Source organism: Perna viridis, chromosome 1 (assembly GCF_037379345.1).
Source record: "Perna viridis isolate PV_CMFRI_1.1 ecotype Kerala chromosome 1, ASM3737934v1, whole genome shotgun sequence".
Lineage (NCBI taxonomy): Eukaryota > Metazoa > Mollusca > Bivalvia > Mytilida > Mytilidae > Perna > Perna viridis.
In genome coordinates, this window is record NC_142445.1 from 45225836 (window position 1) to 45252591 (window position 26756).

A 26756-nucleotide genomic window follows, 5' to 3' on the forward strand; every position below is an offset into this window, starting at 1 on the left:
GGAGAATGTATTAGATTTCAGTTAAATGCATGTTAAATAACAACAAATTTGAAACTAAGCACCAAAAGAAAACTATCTCAAGTGTCAGTAATGCTAACTTTTTCGTGATGTATCTAATTTGGAAAAAAAACACCTGAAGCTCCAAGAAAATCAACAATAGAGTTCCGCCTTCAAAAGTGGATTCTTGTAATAAATTAATAAATGAATTATAAACTGCACCCTAATAAATTAAAATATTATGAAATCATGCACTTATGGGGTTTCCGTAAAACTTAGAAATGCATGTTACATCTATATCAGCTAATGTAAAGAGACTGATGAGGTCGTCTGTATGGAAGTCTACTTTATATACTGAGTTATAATTAGGATAAAGATAGGATTTCCTGTCTAAGTCAACAGGGAAACTTTCAACTATTTTTCCTTGCGTTGAATCATTACCATGCGATCACAGAAATTTATGTGTACGCTATACAGAAATATTTTGAAGATCACAGCTTTACCCTAGATAATATACTGTAGTTGCGGGTAGCAAGCGCGGATTCATAGGGAGCGAATCTTACGTATGTGCCCTAAAATTGAAATTTTTTTGTATGCATGATTTTTCACAAATTTTACCCCCCAAAATTTAATTCTTGTGTCGCCTCGCTCAACTTTTAATTTTATTTAGACACCCAAAATCTTGAATTCGTCCTTGTGTTAGTGTAGTACATCGAGTCAGGGAGTGTAAACGTCCCGGAATATGCCCCTTTTGATATTTAAACAAAAGGCATACTACTGCCTCCAAAATTTTGATTTTTTAGAATATTCACACAACACCATAATCAAAAATATCATTGAACAATTTTGTATATGAACAATGTAATCTAAAATTAAAAAAGGAGAATTTATATAAGACATTTGAATAATTACTGTTTAAGTAAGAAAGGTAAAAATAATTTGTATACAACAAATAACATGTAAGTCTTTAATTCTAATACAGCTACCAAGTTGAAAAAAAAAATAGAAATCAGTACCCATCTACGTGCTTTACAATTCGAAGTTGAAATACTGCAGATTTTCATTCGTAACTCCATTTATATACTTAAGTAAATATAGCTACCAATGTTAACCATCAAACACAAATTAGATGTATTGTAGTCGTTTGTCATCAATTACACTGAAAGTTCCAATAGACTACAATAGATTGTAGAGAAACCTATTACCTTGTTACGATGCACATGGTTATTAGAACCATTTTCAACTCAGTCTATTGTATCGAAATGGCATATGTTTTCTGTAATTGTCGGATTTACGTAGAGTGTATATCATGCTTGTATAGAATAAACGCGATAAAATGCTATACTGGTACATATTGTTACGGTCTTCATAGAACCATTTTATAAGTACATATATAATTTACCTAAAAGAGTCATCATATCAAGATATTTCAAACGGGAACTGTTCATGATAAAATCATACAAAATTATTTAAAATCTTTAAGATAGAAAACAATACAAGACCTCTTAACGTAACACGGGAACAAAAAGATAAAACGTAATATGAAAGAACTAGAACTATCCCAGGCTGGTACGAATTAAAAGTGCTGCGTTTTGAGGAAAGATACAGATTCGGGCTTGGCGCCTCAAAACTTGAAAACTTACTTAAGTCGTAATATATTCCTCACTTTTTTTGAATTTTTGTGATTATGACTGGAGTTACAATGGAAGAAAAAAAATTGTCAAACTTAAGTATTTTCATAAAGCTTCATGCCTAAATTGATTTAACACATTGCGCGGCTTGATACAATCGCAATTATCGAACCCTGGAGAGTTGTGACCAGTATTAACTCTATTTTTAAGCTTGATATAGCAATGAATTTAAATTATGGTTAAATATTTGACAAAACAGGTTCTTTATTTACACAAAAAGAATGTGGTTAAAATATTTGATATTTGAATTTTAATTTACTGCTTCCCAAATTCGGAAATATTAATACATGGTTAAGAGCAGCTTACAAAAACATAGAGGATACATTTCTTTAACTGAAATCAACCGTTTGATTTTAGACCTAGTGGAGTCTAGTATGGACCAATTTGGAAACCAAGGCATACATTGAAAATCCAATCACACGGAAATATTTGGTACATCAAAGAATCAAAATAATTCATTTTTGTTGCAATCAAATGAAGTATAATTAAGCCAACTCGAAACTCGGCCAAAACTCAAATATTTCAATACACAGTAAGATTCAGGACGTCAAAGAACACTAAGAAATCGACACTTTAAAATTAAAGTCCACTGAAAAAAATCAAGAAATAAGCAAAACTAAGGTTTATGAAACACATGTTCTATCTTTTTTTCCGTTTTCGCTACGAATTAATAAATGGTTAATATGGCTAAGACGGCAAAAGGGAGGTAACCAGTGCTAATAACTGAACAAAATAACCAATACTGTGTATGAAATCAGAGACATGTATCGGTGATTCTTTTTGAATTGATATGCAAAGTATTTAAAAAAAAAACAATTTAATAATAAGAATTATAATTATAAAATTGATATCAACGTCAGACTGAAATTCGATTCCAAAATGAGCCCGTAAATTATTTCCTTTCATGTATAGATATTTCTTTACACTAAGAACAGTAAAATATAGTTTTCACTTAAGTTGAAATGGATTACTATAAAAATGTTAGTAGTTATCCTATTTCTGTCTTTTGCCCTACATAAAAAAAACAGATACAAGAAGAATATGTAATACGAGTTTGAAATATACTTGTAATAGGTGGAGTAATACAAGTGATTCAAATGGAAAAGACACCAAGGAGCGATGCAACTGATAGAGTTAGATCAACGAGTTATTATTATGATGATAATAGATAATGAAGAATTATAACACTTAATGATATTTTAAGCATGAAAAAATCTCTGTTTATGTAGAAGTAAATTCAACAATACGGTTGAAAACAGCAAAATTTTATTAATATTAGTTCAAGAAAGCAACAAATTCAAACATTAACCGTATTATCTGTTTTGCTGAATCGTTAAGTAACTTCCAGATTGACTTTTCATTCTAATCCGAGTGTTGATAGCAACACAGATGAAATGTACAGACTTCAGTTATCAAATATTGAACACTTTCGTTAACTTTCAGTAAGGGGTTGATAAGATCTCGAGCGCCCGTCCTAATATGTGATGAAGGCTCTATGGACCCTTCTTGTTTTTCAATATCTAATTGTATCCCTTGAATGGTTAATCTGATAGACAGTTTTTTAGTGTAACGAGAACGGCCGAGGATTTCTGATTGAGACAGTTTCCTCATATATCTGTTTCACCATTATGGACCCAAATATCAGATGGCTACACTTATTCTACTAATTCATATTGTGTGTATCGCTCTTCAATACATACTCAAGTCAGCAAGCAAAATCACAGATATATTGAATTTGAATTTAATTTGTGGAAGAGAATTAAATTTTCGTAAGATTTTTGTTTTGTTCTAGTTAAATGATGTCGATGATGATCATACTTTGTAATTGTAAAGCACCTTGGGAATCACGAGTCCTGATTTATCCAATTTATATGCATGAGGTGTAATGATTTTAAAACTGAAGAGTAACCAATCTGATCAAAACTCTTTGGTGAATGAATTTGGTTGTTTGGTAAATAAACAAGAGGCTCTCGAAGAGCGTGAATCGCTCACCTGGCAAACCATCCCATATTAATTAAGTAAGTAAAGGTATATCTTTGTTACCATGTTTGACAAAAAATTGCAGAAAAAGAGCATATTTTGATGCATGCTGTAGGTTCAAAAGAGTACCTAAGGGAACCAATATTCTAGCTGAAATCAAAAGAATGTAATTCAGGGAAAAAGACCAAACGTGGAAAACAGTCACACACATCAAAGAGCATAAAATAACCAAAATAATACAAATCTGTTTTCATGGACAGATGGATATACCAGAACTCTCCACGAGCTCATAACAACGACCATAAAACCTCTGTAGTGATGGATTAGATCAGTTATTAAGTCAGCCTAAAAAAGTGAAGGAACAGGTCAGCAAGGCACAACTTGTTCCCATTGGAATGCCGATCATGTGTTGAAAAATGAGCCCACCGTACCGGACAAATATGTTGTTGATAAAAAACATTCTCGGTGTATTTGGAATTATTTTTTTACAAAGTACCAGGAATCTCTACCAAGAACTACATATTTGTATCTAGGTGTACTATAAGTTTTTGGGGTAATAACGATGTATAATGATTTTTAGTCAGGATTTTAACTGAGTATGGGGAATAGAAGTATAAAGACTTGAAAAATCATAGGTTTTAATGCTATTATATTCTGATAGTAATCTTGAATTGAGGGTTTCCAGAAGATCTTTTAAATGTTTCAGGATCCATGTTGAATTAATACCATTACAGGAGTAACAAGTGTCATGGTAGAACTGGATATCCTCTTAGAGGTTTGGTCACTTTGGTCAACTTCATAAACAATATAAATTTATTTTAATAAACGATATAAAAAAAAACATGATCGTATAATTCTAATTAAATATTAGTACAAAATAAGAAATAAACAGACATAAGAAAATACAATGAATTATAGACAATATACTTCCTAAGTACATCAAACCTGGCTAGAATGCCAAACTAATGGATCCAAAATAAAGTATATCAAAGTATGGGACGGAATATTTATATACCACAGCACTAGTATGGCAAATCACAATAATGGGATGGAATGTTTTTGAGAGTACCAGCTCTCTTTGTAAAAGTATATAAAAATGAATAAATTACATACATGCACATTGTGAGTTTGTGACTTATTTTGCATAAATAGTTTGCACAGGATTTAAAAAAAAAACAGTCTGTAAAGCAATCATAACATAGAAAAACAATAGAAGTTTCTAGATACAACAAAAATAGCGACAGTAAAATTGCTTGTTATGATTTAGGTACAGTTCTGCCTTAAAACCAGACTGAGGCTTCATATATATCTTAATCCCAAACCAGACTAAGGCTTCATGTATATCTTAATCCCAAAAATATTTTGATTGGAAATTCTTCAATTTGCCTCATAGAAACAGAATATGACAATTATATTCATTCCACAGGAAAGTTGGTCACTGAAAATATCACGCAGAAGTTTGGTAAAGTTTCATTATGCTCTACTATAGAAAAGTGCAGGAAAATCTCCCACCGGAATTTTCATACTATAACCAGTCTTTTTTTCATAATATATATATATATATATATATATATATATATATATATATATATATATATATATATATATATATATATATATATATATATATATATATATATATAACAGATTCAAAGAAATGAATGCAGGAAGTGGTGTTTTAAGTCTTAACAAATGTATTTGAACTTCATTGATTATCTTCAGATCACTCAAATCTGATTTTTAGACAGACCCATACTTAAAAACTACACAGACCCTTAATATAAGTAATCCTTATACATGCACTTTCATATATTACAACTTAAAATATTTATAGAAGAGTACATGTAATTATTGAAAAAATAAAGTAACTATATGCAACACCATAGCACAACTGGGATGAAGATTGTTTACTTAGTCCTTTTTGAATTAAAGAGCAAATAGGAGATTACCTCGTGCTGTTACTGATTAGTAAAGATTAATTTAACCTAAATACCTTGAAGACAATGTTTCAAGATCATTTCAATGTAAGAACTATTTTTAACTACTGTATATGTTAATTTGAATACTGGTAATAAGAAATTATTGTGTGGATTTATTATTGCTGTTTTTTACATAACTATTATCAACATCAAAAATGCCATTTTAGTTTTTGCAATTTACAGAAAAATCTCACTTCTGTTATTTTAAAAATCAACAATTCAAATTAACTTTCTTTATGCAATTTTATGTTACAAGAAGTTTTTTGCAATAATAACATCACAATATTTTCTGAATAATAAAATACTACATTATAGTTTTAACATAAAAGTAAATAATTATAGAAACTAATGTAAATAGTTGTGTATAAACCACATTCCAACTTTGTTCTCTGATGTTGTGAAAATAAGGAATCAGCATCAGACATATTAAAAATATAGGGCACCTGCATAGGTAATGTGAAATCATTAAAAAAAATGCAAATATTCAATATGGTGATGTTTGATTTGATTATTTCAGAAATAATAGATAGCAACAGACAATGGAAATACAAAGTAATCAATACTCTTCCAGGTTAAGTGTCAGTCTCTGTAAGAATCAGGCAGTGGGTGAAAGATGGTATGAAAAAAACCCACCATTTTAATAGTTTAATTTGACTATTTTCACCATCAGAATCAAGGAAAACAGACAAGATTTTCCATATCATGCTGGCCCTTTAAGTTACAATTTCATTGAATTGCACTAAAAATGAACATTTCAAGGGCAGATAACTCTGTCAAAACCTAATTTTTCTAACATTCTATTGAAAAATTTATGAGCAAAGCCAGTGATGCAGAGATCAAATAATGGTCTTTTCAAATAGAGAAAGTATCCTTGAAAGGTATTATATTGTCAGATTGGTGGAGTTTTGACATGCACGTTTCCGATTTGTCCCATATTGCCTGATTCTTACAAACACTTACACTTAAATAACATGATGTTGCACACATTGTCATACTATTTATACCCCAAACCAAATGACACACCAAAGCTGCCTGAAGTTGGATTGATTCAAATAAGGAAGTTAATGTTTTTCAAAAATGTTCAGTGGGTATAACAAGCTGTAAAGAATCATCAAAATAATCTACTATAAACTGTTTTAATTTATGTAGCTCAAACCAATCTGATATCCATCTACTTTCTTCAAGAGGAGGGTAAAATGCAGCATGGGTGTGATCATTCTTCTTCACAATACATAGTCTTGGATAATCAAACAACACCTTTGGGTCACCATCATCTGAAATAGCAATTCAACACAACATATTTTCAACAGGTACTGATTATTCAGTGCTTCTTAAAATGAAGTATGTATTCAATTAGCATGTATCTTTTACAATGCAGTTAACTGAAAATTTTTTAATTATAATTAATTAAAAAAACAAATTATGCATCAATTAATGTCATTTGTTATTCTAGTAAAACATGTTTTTTTTTTTTTTTTTTTTTTTTTTTAATTATATGCGAATTTGAGAAAAATCCTGCATTAGCAATAATTCTATAATGTGAGTTACAACCATATCAAGTCAATCTCATTTTCACAATAATAAACATGGCAATAATTTCTGAATATAAAGTATTTATGATTGCTAACCTTGATTTATCTCCCAATCTTTTCTATGGTACATGTTATAAACCAATGTAATTGAAACAGAAACCCGAGAGTGATGCAAGATCACTATTTAATTAGTTTGATTATAAACAGAATGTATGTAATACCTAACTTATTCTCTTGCTCATATCAAATATCAATATGAATAAAATGGAAATTGAGAATCTAAAATATCTGAAAAATTCAAATCAAACCAAATAGCAAGTAGCAAGTAGCTGTGTTTTATGTTATGTTTTTATCATACCTTAGTGAAAAATAGGAAAGTCAAATAATACAGGAAGTTGATATTAGAGAGACCAAAATCACAGGCAGAATAATTGACTGATGAACAAACAGTTGGAAAAGGTGATTCCCATATACCATCCACTTGTTCAGTGGGGGTTAATTTACTTAAACCTGTTACAGAATATTCTATAGCAATGCAGAGTATTAAGAAATAGTCTTACGCTTGATCATAAGTTTATTGTAGTCTTTAGGTACAAACTGTCCAGCCCAGGCTGGGTATTCTTCTACATCTAACGTCATCACAATCAATTCATTGTAAAACTGATAAGCTATCTCATTCAGAACCTGAAAAGCCAGTACATGTACAAAATAATTTGATTCTGAGTTCATGGCGACATTAACTCAATACAAATTCAGAAATGGTTAAGTTCTTACTAAAATACCAGTAGTAATTTACTTTATGTTAAATCTTAATATTGGTCATTTTATATTGCTTGCTTTATAACCCTTTGGTCACAAGTATCAACCCACTAGCTGATTCTAATCTCAGGCTAATAAAGCAAGTCAACAGAAAAATCCCACACAATAACCGTCATATCTTTTACTATAAACAAAATTCTGAAGATTCTATCAGCTAATTATTATATGTACTTTCTGTTTATTTCAAACTTGACTATGCCTCCTTAACAACAGTTGGTATTCCACAGTAAGCCATGATAAACCAGCCCAATATAATACCTGATATAACATCTTTCTGAAGCACATTTAAGTCCAAAGAATTTTGCACATGCTATTATTATATTTTCATAGGAGTCCTATATTGATTGATATTAAGATTTTCAGAACACATACTGCCTATAGTAAAGGGTGTAAAACACCAGAAAATGAACCACACTTGACTTCATCATTTGGAAAATTGCAACATATGTTTTACATATATTTTAATACACAACTGAAAAACCTGTTTCTCATGTGTTGTTCATATGTTTAGGATCAATGATTGGATTAGAGGGAACCAGCTCCATTTATCACATTCCAGCTGAAAATGTCCAATTAGAGTAAGAATTTTTTACAAAGAATAAAAATAAATGGCCATTTAAGATTCTTACAGAATTTGAAAATGGCTCATATTGAAATTTCAATCTTTATCACTGTAGGACTACCATAAGAAAAAAAAAACATGGGAGAAAAACATGTGTTTAGGTACAAAATTATTCATGAAAAACAAGTAGATAAAAAAATATGGTAATAATAAGTCATCCATGGAACTTAATATATCAAAATAGTGTTTTGGAAAACATGTTCCTATGGGTTTTTATAGACACAAAAACATATATATTACATTCTCTATTAAACAGTCATCATTGGGGAATGGTAAATTTACCTCTCAAAAGAGGTTTAGTAAAATGCTAATATTTTCAACATCAAAAGTAAAAAGTTGACTAAATATGCATGCATGTGTCTATTATATATTTTTTTCATAGTTATTTAATTTGAATAGCAAAAGAAAGTTGTTTTTATGAAATTGTGCAATTTGACAGGAGTCGATATTCTTCAACCAGACAGAGACATTGTCTCCCAAACAAATTAAAACTTTATTTAAATATATATTCCCTATCAGTGAGTAGATTTTCAGATCTTTTAACAATTCCTTTAACTATACGCATGTATTTATTTTTATTAGCAAGATCAATCACACAGACACATCAATAAATCATTAACCCCTAAGGCAATCTCAATAAAGTTTTCGTAACCAGAGCTTTTTCTATTATTTTTTTTCATATGAACACTGCCCCTGAGATTGGGATTTTTTTATCAGTTGGGAAAAAACAAATAAAATCATTTACTATTATGAGACATAACCAACAATGCTGTTTTCACTTCGGATACCTTATATTTAACAATCGATGGAAGATAAAAGTATAAGAAGATCAAAAATAATTATCGTAAATCAGCTGCCATAAAAAGTTGCAAATTGAAGAATAGACGCCTTACTTTCCCTGGTCTTAAAATTGCTCTTGAGAAACTGTGACAATAACGATTTGTCGACTCATCGATAAAATATGATTTTCATTCTAACGAAAGACAACCAATTAATAGACAACTTTCATATTGCTTGCTTCAGCTGGGAAATTTGTGATAAATTTTTGGGGAAACAAGAGAGTTTTTGTCAACAGGAATCGGGCCGATTATCAGGGGTAAATCAAAAGTAGAAAGAGCTTTGGTAACACTTTTTGGAAAACTTGGGCTTTTACAATGAAAATATTGTATATTTAAATCAAGTTCTGAGTGTATACACAAATTATAAACGAACAAAATGTTTTTTTTATTACTTAAATGTATGACTGAATGGAGTTAAACTATCAGGTCGAATCAAAAGTGGCCGTTCAAAGAAGGACAGGTTTGACTGTATTTCCATTTTAAAACATGAAAACATATGTTGCGATATTTCCTGTGTGTATTTTTTTTTTGGTGGTATTGTTGCATTACATCCTCTTACACAGACTGGATTCATATAATGCTGTTCCTAATTAATCATTTCTCATGACCCATCCTCCCTATAAAATCTCACCTGTCCAAATGTGGCTGTCTCTGTCAAATTGTCTTTATAAACCAAAGCTATCAATATAGGTAAATCTTCAGCATCCAATCTGAAACAAAATGCAATTCATCACCCAAACACTACATAGAAGAACTGTGGTATTACCATGTGAAAAATCTTAATTCTTGAAAAATCAAGTTTTGATTTTAATTGTACTGGAAGTTGGTTAATCCAACAGCAACCTAACTTGCTTCCATCATTTGCCCTAACTATATAAATATACAAAGCAAATTTTAAATCACTCCATCCACTTAGGATCAAGATACCTGACAGAATGACAGACAGACTGACGGGCAAAGTAATTTTAATATATAAAACACTTGTTAATCTGAGGCATAACAATTAATACAGAATTTCATAGCTTTTGAGAACTTACATATCAGATGTATGGAATGCATTAGAGTCGATCTGTGTAATGGGTAAACGTGAATGATCCAAAGTAAAGGCTGTGATGATGTCAGTGCATGATGAGTGATCATCCTCACACTTCTGTCCAGGCCATAATCTATACCTGTAAAATGACATCAATACTAAGATCCATTGTCTATAATGCCAGAGGAGGATACTTTACTCTTATAATAAAGTCCAGTACAGGAGACAGATTGATATAAGACTTTTAGTCATGTTTTTGAATCCTGTGATGAATTTGATTCTTTTTATTTTCCTCCATTATTTTGACTTGATGTAAAAGCACTTAAACTAATTAATCAATTTGTTTAATCTATAGAAAAAATTAATATTGTGCTGAAGTGTAATTGTCAACTAAAATAGGTCACCATCATAAATTACAATATATTGTTTGATAATGTTCCCCCACTTTTTTTGTGTTTTTGACCAAATGAGTACACAAAGTAAAATGAACACATATTAAATGGATGAGTGTGAAATATGAATAAAATTTATCAGGAAGTCTATTCCCAACACTTATTTGACGTATGATAATCATACCTATGTTCTCTATGGAACATGTGAAGTTTCAAATCCTCATGGTTTTCGAGAGACTGACTGAGGGTGTGTCCTAATTGAGTTAGTATAGCAGACACTCCATCCCTTCTTTCAAATATAATCTAAAACAAAGATAAAATGGTCTTAACTGTAACAAAATAAACTGCTACCAATTTCTGAAATAATGTAACAATAACAATAACACACATTACACAACCAATGTAAATATCACTATCATGTGTTTATGGTACATTTATTTCTTAGAAGATAACACATGACATGACACGTATTAGATATCCCAAACCTGTAAAAATAAAAATGTTTAATTAAGAAATAACTCATGAGAACTCCATTTATCATTGAATGCCTAGATTTTAAGAATGTGCAGAACTTGTTCTATACACAATTTAAGCTTTCAAGTGTTCTTGGAATATAACCAATTGATTATCATATTAAAAGACTTTTCCCATAATTTGTTGCTGTTATCAACATAAATTTTTATTTTTGTGATTGACATATTGATATTTATTATTCGACGTTTTGGCCGGAGAATGTCCTAAGTCAAATTATCAAATCCATTTCATAGTGTGAATTCCCGATATTGGTTTTTTCCCCAAAGAGTACATTCAATTTAACACTGCTATCTACATATATAATAAAGTGACATAAATGCCAGCCCGTGGCAATACAATAATAAAATAAAGTCTCCATCAAGCCCTGTGCAGGTTATGGTGTCAAAAGAATACCCGGTAGGCCCACAGCAGCACTAAGCTTGTCGTAAAAGGCAACTAAATAATGCTCAGAACCCTGGCTGGGGGATAGGGCACTCTGCCCAAAGAGCAACTGGTTTGTGTATCTCAGGTGATGGAATGAGATACATGCTACATGCTGGTGTTGTCAGGCCATAATACAGAAAACCTGACCACAAAGCATAGTGGTGCAACGTTTTGGGAAAGATGCCACCTTCCTTGCATGTTAAAGAACCCTGATGTGGTATTCGAAAGGAGTAGGAACCTTTGAGCTCCGTCCCAGGAGGCTAAATTTTCCGACCATACCCCCACTTCCTATTTACAGTGACAATCAAAATAGCAATCTATTATCCTTGTGTTCCATTAATTTTTCATTTCATCATCATAACATGTTCATTTTATCATTTACTTCATGTTTATCCCCCGGATATAGCTGAAATACTGGGCATTAAACACCAACAATCAGTTATGTTTATAAACAAATCTAGCCTACATGTTCCTGAAATTGGCGACAATTATGAACTGAAATTCACTTGTTGTCGGTAAAATTGAGTAAACTTCATCAGAAATATATTTATCATTGTTTATCATGGCTGTGGTCTAAAGACCTTTGAAACACATCATATCAGAATTATATGTATATTCAAAGCCTACTTATATCTTAAAGAATATTCTTGATAGTGCCCACTCCACTGACCATATAATGGAATTAGTAAAAAGAATACTATCTGATCAAACATATGGTTTTCTTAAACATTGCGATTTTATTCTGGCTAAGTCATCCAATAAACTCTTTACTTTACCTTATTTCATCATTTGATTTCACATGTGATTTATCAAAATTTATAACCTGATTAATTATGTACAGAATTTTTAGGAGTTCTACACAAAACACAACTTAACACATGTTTATGTAACGCTATTATTTTCTTAACCCTGCATATTTAAAAATCATTAAATACCTTTGACACAATAACATCTAAATCCTTATCTTTAAATTCCTTTTGGGGCACTTCTTTACTGTAAACTGAATAACATTTAGCCTTGCCATACAACCTCTCACAGGCCAATCTAAAACACTCATAGGAGAAGTAATAGTTCTGTTTCCTGCCAGGTGGTATGGGTAAATACCTTGATCCCTTAGGTGTTAGTATACCCAATAGTCTAACATCTTCCTGGAATGGATAAAAAAAAGGAACAACAATGATGTCACGATCACTGTCAGTTTACCTGCCATATCAAAGGATGCTTACATGTGTATGTGTATTTCCTGTACGCATTATGTCTTAATGATGGTATGTTTATATCTGACAATAAAGACTACAATGAGCTTCATGTACACAATAGGTTAACTTTACACTATTGTGTGTTTACATGTATTGCTCTTGTTCTTAGAAAGTACAGCTTACACCAAAATTACCAAGTTCATATTAAGTAATCAGAAACAGAAATATAAAACAGTACATGATTTGGCAAAATTAAGGATGTACACAAACATTAAATTAACCACTATATCCCTGAATAGGTACAGGCATTTCAAAGTGAAACAGGTTTTATGGCTAACAAAACATCCAGCTTCCATGGTGGCCATAAGAGGTCTAGTGTAAGTTTGTGATGTGCACACAAAAGTCAAGTTGAGCAATGTTGTTAGACTCAGTGTTAGACTAAACAAAAAAAATGGTCTTTTTTATAACCATCAAGAAGGGTTTCTATACAGACTTAAAGTATAAAAGTATAAGTAGAATATGATTCAGAAAATTAATTAAAATTGAGATACTCACATCGATCTGATCTTTAGGCCAATTAAACAATAGATCTTTTACTGCAGAACCAGCTATTTCACCAAACCATACCATTATTGGCTTGGCCTGTTTTGTAACAAAAAAAATTTTTAAATTTTGATAAAAGCCACTTTATAACAAAGATCACACATTACAATTTACAGCAGGATTTTACATGTCCCCTGCTACAGTACACACATTAAATATCTTAAGATTAAAGTGTGACAAAAAATAAACTACTGATGCAGTTAAAGCAGCCTACACAAGATGAATTCATAGTCCACCTTTGTGAAAACATTTAAATCCATAACTCCTACAAACTAGACAAAGGGATATCTTAACCTAAATACTGTAGGAGGAGTTATCTGGCATAGACATGTAACCAATTTGCTCAAAATAGTGATAAAATGACTGTCCAACTATCCATAAAAATGTCAAATATTGATAGAAATGAAAACTCTGATAATTTATACATCTTCAATCCATGTATAACCATTCTGCAAAGTATCAACTTTGTACCCTAAATACTGTTGAAGTTAAGCTGAATAACTATTCACCCTGAACGGGACGGACAGGCAGATGGACAGGGGTAAAACAATATGCCCCCCAACTGAACGTTGCGGGGGCAATAAAATTCTGTTTCTTCTTTTTATCAGGTTTTACTTATACTTTATTTGTATTTAGTTCCTTTTTTACCTTTCATATGTGGCTATTTTTTTTCAGTGAAATTATAACTCAATGCACCAACATGATATGGAAAATCTTGTCTTATTTCCTTGATTCTGATGGTGCAAATAGTCAAATTACACTTTCAAAATGGTGGGTTACTTCATACCATGTTTCACCCACAGCCTGATTGTTACAGTGACTGACACTTAAGATTTTTTTCTGCACCTTTCAAGGTATTTGTTTAAGACAAATTTCATTGTACCAACCTGTAGAACACCATGATAATCCATCCTAGTATAACTTCTGTAGAGTTTCCTGCTATCCTCTGAGATACAGCTACTACTCTCTAACCAACCCAGTCCTCTGAAGGCTGTAATTGTAGGGAACCCCCTGATGTCATGGTTCTGACATAAATCTACTTCCTCTGTACAGTTAACCAAATATACAGATCCACCAGCTATGTAACAGACAGAACATAATCATATATTGCTGTATGAAGGAAATTTAACAAATTAACTTCCTAGGCTGTTCTCATATTGACTGGAATGTAATGATGTTTTAAATGAACACCAATGATGCAATATTCAATACATATACATAATAGTTTTTACCTACTCTAATATGATTTGCTTCAAAGCTCTTTAGACCACAGCCGTGGTAAAAAAAGTGATGAATACATCACAAACATTTCCTGAAACACATAGGCTGCGTGCCTGCGTCTATTAAAAAATACGAAGAAACTAGCCATATTAGAATTAAAATAAATCATGGAAAGTCCATTTATCATTGTTTTACCATGGACTGGCCATTTATGTCGTTATTTAACAAAAACAATGTGACATATAAATTGCCAGCCAATGGTAAAACAATGATAAAACAGAGTTTCCATGATTCATTTCATAAGTAAATCATAATAGGTTACTTACTTAATAATACAGTATACATATCGATTTAATTTTATCATAAATTAAATATGAAGTTGCAGGCATTGTCTACTAAAATTGATTACAGCATACACGTATGTCAAATCTATATAAATCTACAAATCATATTCAAAATCAATCCATCAAGTGGCAGCCAAGATTTTGTGACGAAAATTTCATTCTCTTTCATTCATATAGTGAAAAATTGCAGTCCCACAAAATATTGGAAGTTGATATCGGACAGGAACTACAACCACTTACAGGATTTGCCCCATCTTTATAAAGCCACATACCAAATTTGAAATCAATACATTTATTGGGAATTGAGATGATTGTAATGAATTCATATACATGTACTAAAAGTAGATAAAATGACAGACAAACAGACAAGTTAATTCCAATGTAGCACCCACTCAATAATGACTAGTATAATAAGACTTCATGAACACATCAACAACTGCTAGTTATCATTATTCATTATACTTCATGTCAATTTGCCGAATTTCGATTGGTTCAATAGGAGGGTAATATTCTGCTTTATCACATGTCTCAGAGGGTTTTTGTTTATTACCCTCTCATGAAAAGCTAAACTGATTTCAGAAAAATTTAGGGGTACCAGTTCAATCTTTGTCAGTAATCAATATGTGCAATGTCCATATCAATAACTGATAAAACATCGATTAATAAATGAAATTTGGCAGACATAAAAATATTTTTTTAGTTATAATGCCAAATATACTACGAGTCTGTACCCAAGCATTTCTAATTGTATCGTCAAATTAAAAAGTGACTGATTTTGGAACAGGAAAAGAAAGTGTTCAATTGAGAATTTAAGTCATTATTGATCAACTTCCCTACACTGCATTCTTGACTTTTTTTTTGTTTTTGTTGTTGTTAATTCTGCCAGGTGAAGACCTACTGTTACAGCTGGATTGAATAAATGTATAACAGATACAAAACAAATAAAACAAACAAATAAACAAAATTATCTTATTGACATTTCTGTTTATGAGCAAGGAAAAGGTCCATCACTAAAACATTGAATTAAGGACACAAAAAAAGGTGCGATTTACAATTGACATTTAGTTTCCAATAAATGCACCCTTGAAAGAAAATAAAACAATTTTAATGAAGAAAATGAAGACAATACACAAGCATACAAAACTGATTCTTAGGGCTTACTTTGTTCGTGGGGTACCAATTTTCGTGTTTTTCGTGGGTAGTTCATACCACAAATTTTGGTTCCCAACGAAAAGGAGATTTCCTGTGATGTGTATACTGAAAACCTAAAAACCACGAATTCAAGAATCCACGAACTTGCGTTTCTTCCCTAATCCCAGAAAATTGGTATCCACGAATACTTTCACGGTTATAAAATAAATTACATACAGCTTAGAGGGTTATAGAGAGTTTGTTACCCCTTGAAAATACATTGTCACCCTCGGCTATGTCTTGAGGTGACAACAATTTTCTTGGGGTAACAAACTGCTCTATCATCCTCTTAGCTATACGTTACTTACATAATGTAACTCATTTTCACTTTAATTTCTAGTAATGTTGGATAATTACCAGAAAGAATTTTAAAATAAAAGTTCTATCTAAATTCAAACCTTTTTATGTCAAATTCTGTGTAATACTTTTCTAACTGTTTTGACGCAACCCATGTGATTAGAAACTTAGTACATGTACTATTAATGTCATGGAATACAAGAAGTATCTTTGAATAATGTCAGAATGAAACTGATGAAAAAATATCTTGTGGCATTACAACAAATGTGGCATCAAGAATGATATTCGATCAGAAACTGCATACTAATATTTTAATTGCTGGTAGTTGAATTTTGATCCATGCTGAATTGATGTGAAAAACCAAGTACAACTATGTGTGTAACACTTTAACAGTTCCATACACTGGTATCATTATTTGAAACTACTGTATTTTGTAATGCAAGAATATACAGCTGCCTCATGGTAGCCATAAATATTGTTACACATTCTCAATGTAATGTGGATATATCACGTGTATCATGGGCTCACCACAACCTCCAAATTTTCCTTCACTTCTAAGCCTTGTCCAAATACATGTATTTGGTTTTCTGTGAAGTCATTGCAATATTATTTTCTATATATTGCACTTCGATGCTTGATTGCTGTCAGTGGTGCCATAATTAATATTGTGCAGTACAATACTGATATTCCTTAAATCTTATCAGGGATAGTAAAGAAACCTCAATTACATCATTACAAACAAATGTCAAAAATCAACACAGAAACATATCCTAAAATTACTATATCATATTTCTTTGCAATTAGATAAATACTGCATAGTTATTGCTAATTTAAATCACTAACTGTTTTTGAATGGTGAAAAGCCTACCTATGTATTTAACAGTGTTCTGTAAATTTTTGAAAGTTTCCATGCCATTCTGACAGCTCCTACAGTCAGCCATAATAAATATCACCTAGAGTATAAAACAATGCAACATTCAACCATGAAAAATTTCACTGGGATTGACATTTTTTTTACACACAAAAAACTGCACTTACAAATTTCAGTTAATACAGTTATGAATATATATACATAGAAGGTTTCACCTATCTTTTGTTTGTTCTTTCAGAGAATGTCTACCATTTCAAAACACAACTAACTGCACTTATAAATTTCTTTCAACACAGCATGGGTATATATAGTGTCAACTATCTTTTGCATGTCCTTTCAGAGAATGTTTACTATGTACTAGAAAATAAATTTCCACAACAAAAATCTAAAAATATCTATAAAAAGTATATGTATAGAAGCATTAGACCCAAAAAGCTAAAAACAAAAAAATACCACAATTAGAATCAATGGTTTTCAGTGATATTGTTGGGTATTATATATCCTACTTCAAAACATTTAGCTATCAACATTACACTATACTACAAAGGTTCGTGTGATTTGTTCTCACCAATGCTACTTTAGTTACTTCTCCTGCCCATTCTCTTCCAGGTAGGAATGGATGTAAAGGTGCGTGTGATTTCTCAATAACCTCTGCCCAGAACTTGTGACTTAACAAAGGAATATCATCCAATCTCTGTAATTGTTTATTGATGTTTTCTGTCCCAAACTGTTTAAAAAACGAAAATATTTAAAAAAAAATTCTGACATTCCACATTGTAAGACATGTTTACTACGAAGTGAGATGCCATTCTTTAGTAACAAAGCAATACCACACTATAGTTCTTGATATTTTTCAGTTTTTGGTTTTTTTTTGCATCAAGATATTTCTTAATCATAAAAATACATGACAATAATTAAATGACATACCAGTAGATAATGGAAATTTGTAATAATTTTGTAAAATATCGTGACTGCTCAATACTTCATTTTTAATTGTAGCTTGGTTATAACCTGTAACTTTTTCAATTCAATCATCTTTAGTCTGTTTATTTATAAAAAACTTATTTCTGTGGAAGCTCTGACATGCCATGGAAGGAATTTAAAAAAAATCATTTTCAACTTGTGCACATGCTTTACTAACTCAGATCCTACAATCCCCTGGACCTACCACTGCTTTATGGAAGAACAACCAGAACTTACCACATCATGCCATGCCTTTTTAGTTTGTTTTTTAACTTTCAGTTTTCTCTGTGGTACTGTCCACGACCACCATAACTCCTGTGGAGTATTGTCTGTTAGGTTATGTGTAGTAATATAACATGACTTTCCATATGGTCCTTCGTTCAAATGAGATAACTGTAAATAAAGCAATATTACAAATAATCTAAATAAAATATTAAACTGCTTTAATCTTGAATAGCAGGCTTTTCTTTACAAAGAAGAACTTGCATTAAAGCACATAATTCTACCAACTTTTGAAAAGTTATCACATTTTCAAAATTTTATGTAATTGGAAAAATAATCATTATATGGTGATGATAGCTAATAATTCTAATTTTGTATCAATGTTATATATAACTACTAAAGTTTTACATTATTAAAATACATGTTAACACACAAATACAAGTAGTCTTTATTTTTAAAGGATATACAGAAGGTATTGAGAAACATATAAAAACAAATCTGATTCACAGCATGAGAATAGACCTAAATTATACAATTCTTGCACAAATACATGTACTAGAATAACCAAGAATCAATATAAATGCTGTTTTTTCAACCAACAGTTGATTTATTTGTATGAAGGGTAATTACTAAATTACGGAACTGATAAAATCTAGGCAATAGTCAAAAGAATGGTATGTAATACAAATGGCAATATAAGGGTAAACAGTTGGAAACCACTGCAATGTCCTGACTTTGTACAGGCATTTCAAAATGACAGGTGAGTTAAACCAGGTTTTATAGTGTGCTAAACCTCTCACTTCCATTACGGTTCACTATTTCTGGTATATATTAACACAAATGGGCAGCATAATATTACCACCACTTTTGAATGTAAGACTTTGTCCCTGTCTATGGTTGTGAATTACATACAGCAGAAGGATCATCCACACCATAAGGTTGATAAGTTTCTGGTACAATACCAGCCAATGACTCATAAGATGACAACCAGTTATAAATAGTCATGGGTGTTGGTCTTTCATCCTTGAAATGGATATGATGCAATGTGTCATTTACATCTGGAATAAGAATAGGAAATGTCCAGACAAATAGAGCACAATACATCATAGATATGAATTACTGCATAACCTGTAAACAAGACCAAAACATGTCTGGACCTATGTCACTGTCATATACAACATAAACCTTTATCTTCAATATGTATATAAAAAGTAAGCGAGTTAAAATGCTGACAATGCAGGAAAAAATTAATAAATGTCTTCATAACAGGATGGGGCACATCTTCAATATGTATATAAAAAGTAAGCGAGTTAAAATGCTGACAATGCAGGAAAAAATTAATAAATGTCTTCATAACAGGATGGAGCACATCTTCAATATGTATAAAAAAAGTAAGCAAGTTAAAATGCTGAAAATGCAGGAAAAAATTAATAAATGTCTTCATAACAGGATGGGGCACATCTTCAATATGTATATAAAAAGGAAGCAAGTTAAAATGCTGAAAATGCAGGAAAAAATTAATAAATGTCTTCATAACAGGATGGGGCACATCTTCAATATGTATATAAAAAGTAAGCGAGTTAAAATGCTGACAATGCAGGCAAAAATTAATAAATGTCTTCATAACAGGATGGGGCACATCTTCAATATGTATATAAAAAGTAAGCGAGTTAAAATGCTAAAAATGCAGGAAAAAATTAATAAATGTCTTCATAACAGGATGGGGCACATCTTCAATATGTATATAAAAAGGAAGCAAGTTAAAATGCTGACAATGCAGGAAAAAATTAATAAATGTCTTCATAACAGGATGGGGCACATCTTCAATACGTATGTGAAAAGTAAGCAAGTTAAAATGCTGAAAATGCAGGAAAAAATTAATAAATGTCTTCATAACAGGATGGGGCACATCTTCAATATGTATATTAACAGTGTGCATTCGAATAATATTGGTTTTATATTTTTAGAGTTACAGACAACACAAAGTAGGTACAGTACCCCTTAACATGACAGACTGAGTGGAGCAGCTACTAAATCTGTAACACATGTAAAAATAAGAAGGACCAATGCTCTGTTGCATGAAGTGTGCTATACAAAATAGAAATACCAAATTCTCATTATGAATGGAACCAACCAAAAGACCAAATAGATATGTGTCACAACAAAGATTAAATAAAGAACCAGGAATGTACTATGTCAGTCTGTACAGCTAACTGTTGTCTACAAATACTTGTTAACAAATAATAATGAGTGTATTTTAGGGTAGGGGATATTGGCTTTGGTATTAACACAATCACCGACCATAAATATTCCATTTGAAAATACTAAAAAGACAACAGTTGGACATAAAATATAGAAACCCAAGTTACACATAGCAATCAAAACATGTAATTGTTTTAATAACACAATGGTATGTGATTTCCAGACTGTGCAATTAACTTCTTGTAACAATGCATTGGTCATACTGATATTTTACAGGTTGTAAGTGCCTGACCATCCACAAAGAATAAACTTGTTTGCAAAAACAGTTGATTCTTCTGTTCTTAAGTTTCCATGTAAAAAATAATGGGTCAATATCACATTAAGTACCATTCTGTATAAGAATCGGGCAATGAATGGCTTATCATTTTTCTCAATTTGGTCTTTTTTGCCTCAAACATATTCAAATACATCTAGAAAACAACTGAAAAGCTATTCAAATTTATCCTGAAGCATTGGTGACGTAGATATTTTTTGACTTCTTATACCAGGAAAAAGTTAGGAAAATTTTCCAACCATTATTCCATAGTGTGTTTCAACTAAATTTGACCTATCAATATCTTAAAAAGACAAACTTTACAAACACTTTGACAGTAATTTCTTGAGTTTATGAGATATAAATACTTGGATAATGCAATAAAATCTCTGTATTTAAATGCCACACTTTATACACATTTTGCCTGATTCTTAGATGGAGAAGTACTTAACAAGCAAAATAAAAGAAAGGCTCAAAAAGGGCTTCTCTAATGTGTCTGAATACCTAAATTATTTCATAGTATAAAATCCATTACAAATTTTTTATGATGTATACTATATTATTTAACCCTGCAGATCAAAACTTTTTTGTATTGATAAAACAAAACACCTAAAGAAATTCTGGGTAATGCTGTGGAAACAGGAAGGAACATCATTGTACAGGTTTAACAATCAAGTAAAAGTTCTCAAGATATACATTTTTGTACCAGAAGTACAAAGTCCCAAAATGTCTATCTTGAAGTGAGTTTACCCTTTTGAAAGATACCTTACCTTTGTAGTATAGAAGAGAAAATGGAAGTCTTGAAGCTATCCTTGAATGAATATATCTGCTTACGACTGAAAAGCAAATAAAAACATGGTTTAGTTTAACTCACCAAAATCTTGCTAAACCAAACAGGGATCTAATTATAAGTTCAAGAGTGAAAGATACTGGACTTTTTCCATCCTGAGGAAAAGTTCATCAGACAAAAGTGGAAGTCCTTGATAAGAGTAAATCTAACATATGGTAGGAGTAGCACCTTGGTCCTTCATCAGTTATTTAGAGTCCTGGACTTTCTTTCATCCTGAAGGAAAATTTAACGGGACGAAAGTGGAAGTCCTTGATAAGAGTAAATCTAATATATGGTAGGAGTAGCACCTTGGTCCTTCATCAGCTATTTAGAGTCCTGGACTTAGGACTAATACTAATTTTGAACTCTTGCCTAATTTCATATACAGATTGAAAATAAATCATGTATTATGCACCATAATGTGTGGATTCTAATATTTCATATTTTAAATGGTTCTAAATGCTCTTTTAATGTATTTAATACTGTGAAAGTATTTATATTTGTGGGTTTCAATTTTTGCGTTTAAGGGGAGATGTGCAAGTTCTTGGATTCTAGAATTCATGGTTTTGATAATCCTGTCATACAATTCAAAGTTAATAATTCTTTAATTTGGGAAACAAAATTCTTGGTTTGCCACCTTTTTAAATATTTCTTTTCTCATTTTTTCTAAAGGATTATTATAAAAAAAAATGTCAATATACTTTTTCTTGATTCAGCCATTTCATCAGTCAGATCCACAAGACCTTTTGATAATCCTGTCATACAATTCAAAGTTAATAATTCTTTAATTTGGGAATCAAAATTCTTGGTTTGCCACCTTTTTAAATATTTCTTTTCTCATTTTTTCTAAAGGATTATTATAAAAAAAATGTCAATATACTTTTTCTTGATTCAGCCATTTCATCAGTCAGATCCACAAGACCAAAGCTCAACTCAATGCCAAGATCTCTCAATTCATCTATAGTCCTGTTAAGAGCTGACAAGTAGGCATAAATCTCTGGGGCCCAATAGGAGTAAAATGTAATCAACTTAGGTATATAGGTCATCTGTTTCTGGACCCCTAGTCCCAGCACATCATGTTCAAACATATTCTGAAATGGAAAGAAATGAGTGAAATATAATTTCTTTAACAGATTTGACTAGCTGCCATGTTTTGTTTATGACATAAATGAATCAATTTGTAAACCAAAGTCTTTCTTAAGCCCCTATAATTCAAAAGAGAGAAATCTAAACTAGTGCATGGCTTAACAATAAGACTCTAACAAATAGTGGTAATGTTGTTTATACAGTGGATTCCGCTTAATTGCATAGCCTATTTGCCAGTAAAAATTATGCAAATAACCGGGCTATTCTTATAACCGAAATTACGATTTTACCGGAAGTGTGAATTCAGGTAAGACGACGATACTGTGGATCAACCAGGGATATCACTGTTCAACATTTCTGATCTGGTATTTAATTGTTATAGACCTTCTCATTGTATTGTTCTTTTATCAATAAATAATAATATATATTGTGTTTGTCTTGTTTATTGACCTTCTTAACGTTGTGTGTATTTACCACGTGTTTCTTATCTATAAATAGTCCAGTAATTTCCTGACCTTTCTATGAAAGAAAATCCCATATTTCATATTTCAGCCAGGATTCAGTGTAATATTCATTAATGTTGCAGTTTGTGGGCTTTTGAAATGGTCTGTGTGTTTTTATTCCTCTGTTCATCACCATTGTACACTGATAGTTGTGTATTATACGTGTCATTGACCTCGATATATTCCTATGAAGTGTGGATAGTATGGGGCACCTTAGGGTATTTGAATTTCATTAGACATTGTTCTGAATGAATGATGACTTTTAATTTTCGGTTTATATTTATGCCTAGTAACCCAAGCTCACTAAAAACTGTTCAGCTCATTAAAGAAAATTAAATTTACATTGATAATATTTGCAGTCGGAAGAATTTAAATAGGGACAAAAAATACCCCAAGCCACATCATAAGGTGATGTTTGGCATGTCGTCAAAAGTCATTGTTCACCTAGGCGCTTGTTTATTTTAATGTAATTAAAAATCATTTAAATTGTCTTTCATGTCCATTATGTTTTTAATCCATACTAACACCTCCTGATTGATGATGATATAGTTTTTACAACAATAAATATGACTGACATATTTATGACCCGAAGGCTTAAAACAGAATTTGGGAAAACCTGTCTTTACCTGGATGAGGCAAAATTCACTATGCAATAAACCGAAATGCACTTGCAAGGCCTATGCAAATAAGCGAGTTTTTTGCTAATAGAATAATAGGAAATGGTTTTGTGCAGGAGAAAATTATGCTAATAACCGAAATATGCAATAAAGCGATATGCGATTAAGTGGAGTCGACTGTACCAAGTTGACAAATCAAATGTGTCATCAATAATTTCTATGTACCCTGTGTTTAGAAGTTTAGGCTTTACTTATGAGGGGTGGAGCTATTTCTACTCAAATAAAAACTTTGTTAAAGATGCATCGGTGTTGTCTCAACTTGTGAGAATAAGCAAGATTTACTATAGCACACATTACAAGTCTGTGTTAAAAGTTCAAAACAATCAATTTTGAGTTGCATACATCATCTTCCAAAAGAAAGATTTTGAGTCGTTCATGATTCTGAACTCATACATATACAGCAGGTACAATGCTCTATTGAATGAGTTACTGCTCATTATATTCTATTCTTGAATATACCCTATGGCTGGTGTAAGATTTGGCATTTGCCAAGCAGAAAGGTGCATAAATATTTTGCAGAATTTATTCTGGCATTTTTTTTAAGTCTGCTAAAATTTGCCAAAATTAGTACCTTGAAAAAAATACCCACTATATAGTATAATGACTAACCATGTTATAATGGGGAACAGGTATGGTCCTTGCTTTCATAAAAATATCTAGAGATGAATATGTCATGTGTTGCTTAGTGAATCTGTATACTGTATTATCTAAATCTGAAAGATTTACCAGTAATACAAAACATTAAAAACATTCATTTCAACAGAAGTTTAGTTTCATTAATGATGCAAAGGGTTTTTAATAATCTCACCTCTAACAAACACAATGTTCAATTTTTTCAAATCTCTCAAAACTTTTAGCATATATTTTATAAATTCAATTTTAGTACTTTAAAGGATATGCTTATGGCCTGAAACCTTACCATAACATGATTTTTGATTTATAGAGTGTATAAGTTAAATAGATGTTCAAAACATCCTCCGACAGCTTTATTTCCAACCTTTTAAATAATGGCAATGAAATATAAGTCACTGAATTTGAAAGCATCTTATTAACCATATTTGCAGTCTTTAACACTTATCATGTCTTATTCCATCAATGAAGGTATTGAAGTTTATAATTATAAAGTGTCAGAGTGACTTACTAATTGGTGGATCTATCTATTTTTACCTGAAATTCTTTTTAATTACAAAAATATTTACTATTATTACATAACAATTCAATGAAAGCTTGAAAGACATTGGTGAAATTGAATATGATACAAGTATATCACTGATTTCAAGAGTTATGTCCTTTACCCTAGGTCTACCTCCTTAAGCATAGCATTTTTATTTGTTTGGTCATTTTTTTTTTATAAATTTTTACAGAGCAAACCATCAATCATAGTTTTTTAATGTCACTATGTCACCTGTGTCAATGCATGTCAAAAGTATTCATGGAAATGAAGAAAACATGATTAAATTTCAACATTTCTACATCTCTGATATTTGAGCTTTTTTAACTCCTACCAATGAAATAAAAACAAAAAATACATTACCTTTTCTGTGAATGACAATTACTGTTGGAATTTCTCTTACATCATATTTCAAACGTATATCCCTATAAGTATTGAATGAATGCAATGTAACAGGATTTATGATAAAAGTAATTTAAACCATCTGATAAAATCACATGACACATAATTGCAAAATTTTTTATCAGCAGTTAATTCTTAATTTCTGTAATTGAGTACAAAAGAAATGCTCTATTGATATGTCAGTACTTTTTGCCTTTTAAGTATTGATCAGATAACTGGCTTTTCTGTATACTAGTAGGTCCAGTATTGTTCCTTTCATAGGCAGTTTTAAAAAAAAGAAGATATCAACTTTCAGCACTTATCTGGATGTTGTTTAGTCATTATAGTTCCGATGAGATCCTAATCTAGAAAGGGATTAAGGGGAGTGTACCTCATCTCATCAGAACAACTGATAATACTAAATTCCATTACAATACATGCCACACTTTATATTACAATATATATTTCTTTGTTATATTTGTTATATTTCTATTCATACAGAATTCAAGTTTGCCTTTACCTGATCTCTACAGAATAATATATATAACTGATGTGATAGTGACATTAGCTGTGATGCATTGAATTAATATAACTGAAGTGACATTGACATTAGCTGTTATCCATTGAATGTATATCACTGATAAAGTTAAAATTTACCTGTTATTTATGGAATGAATATGACTGATGTAAGCTTTAGAGTCGTAATTTTTCTCAGACACCTACAATTTACCAAAAATCAAGTTACAAAAATATTGGCAAGAGTCAGTTTTGTATACTGTGAACATACTATTGTTTGTGGGGTACCAATATTCATGGATTTCGTGGGTTAGACAAACCATGAA

General features: G+C 31.1%; 1 protein-coding gene across 1 annotated transcript in view; it reads right to left on the minus strand.

The window, feature by feature from the left end:
- Positions 1 to 4469: 4469 nt before the first annotated feature.
- LOC148628957 (uncharacterized) overlaps positions 4470 to 26756 on the minus strand; it is a 30880-nt gene continuing 8593 nt past the window's right edge. The window contains exons 6-22 of the mRNA XM_088541498.1: positions 26572 to 26633; positions 25897 to 25958; positions 24972 to 25075; positions 22977 to 23187; positions 22038 to 22103; positions 19665 to 19810; positions 18768 to 18923; positions 18136 to 18294; positions 17565 to 17649; positions 14531 to 14721; positions 13596 to 13682; positions 12777 to 12989; positions 11069 to 11187; positions 10497 to 10631; positions 10091 to 10169; positions 7740 to 7863; positions 4470 to 6921 (exon numbers count right to left, since the gene is read on the minus strand). Coding sequence (XP_088397624.1) covers positions 6719 to 6921; positions 7740 to 7863; positions 10091 to 10169; positions 10497 to 10631; positions 11069 to 11187; positions 12777 to 12989; positions 13596 to 13682; positions 14531 to 14721; positions 17565 to 17649; positions 18136 to 18294; positions 18768 to 18923; positions 19665 to 19810; positions 22038 to 22103; positions 22977 to 23187; positions 24972 to 25075; positions 25897 to 25958; positions 26572 to 26633 — 2202 coding nt within the window. The 3' untranslated portion in view covers positions 4470 to 6718. The remainder of the gene's footprint in view (positions 6922 to 7739; positions 7864 to 10090; positions 10170 to 10496; positions 10632 to 11068; positions 11188 to 12776; positions 12990 to 13595; positions 13683 to 14530; positions 14722 to 17564; positions 17650 to 18135; positions 18295 to 18767; positions 18924 to 19664; positions 19811 to 22037; positions 22104 to 22976; positions 23188 to 24971; positions 25076 to 25896; positions 25959 to 26571; positions 26634 to 26756) is intronic.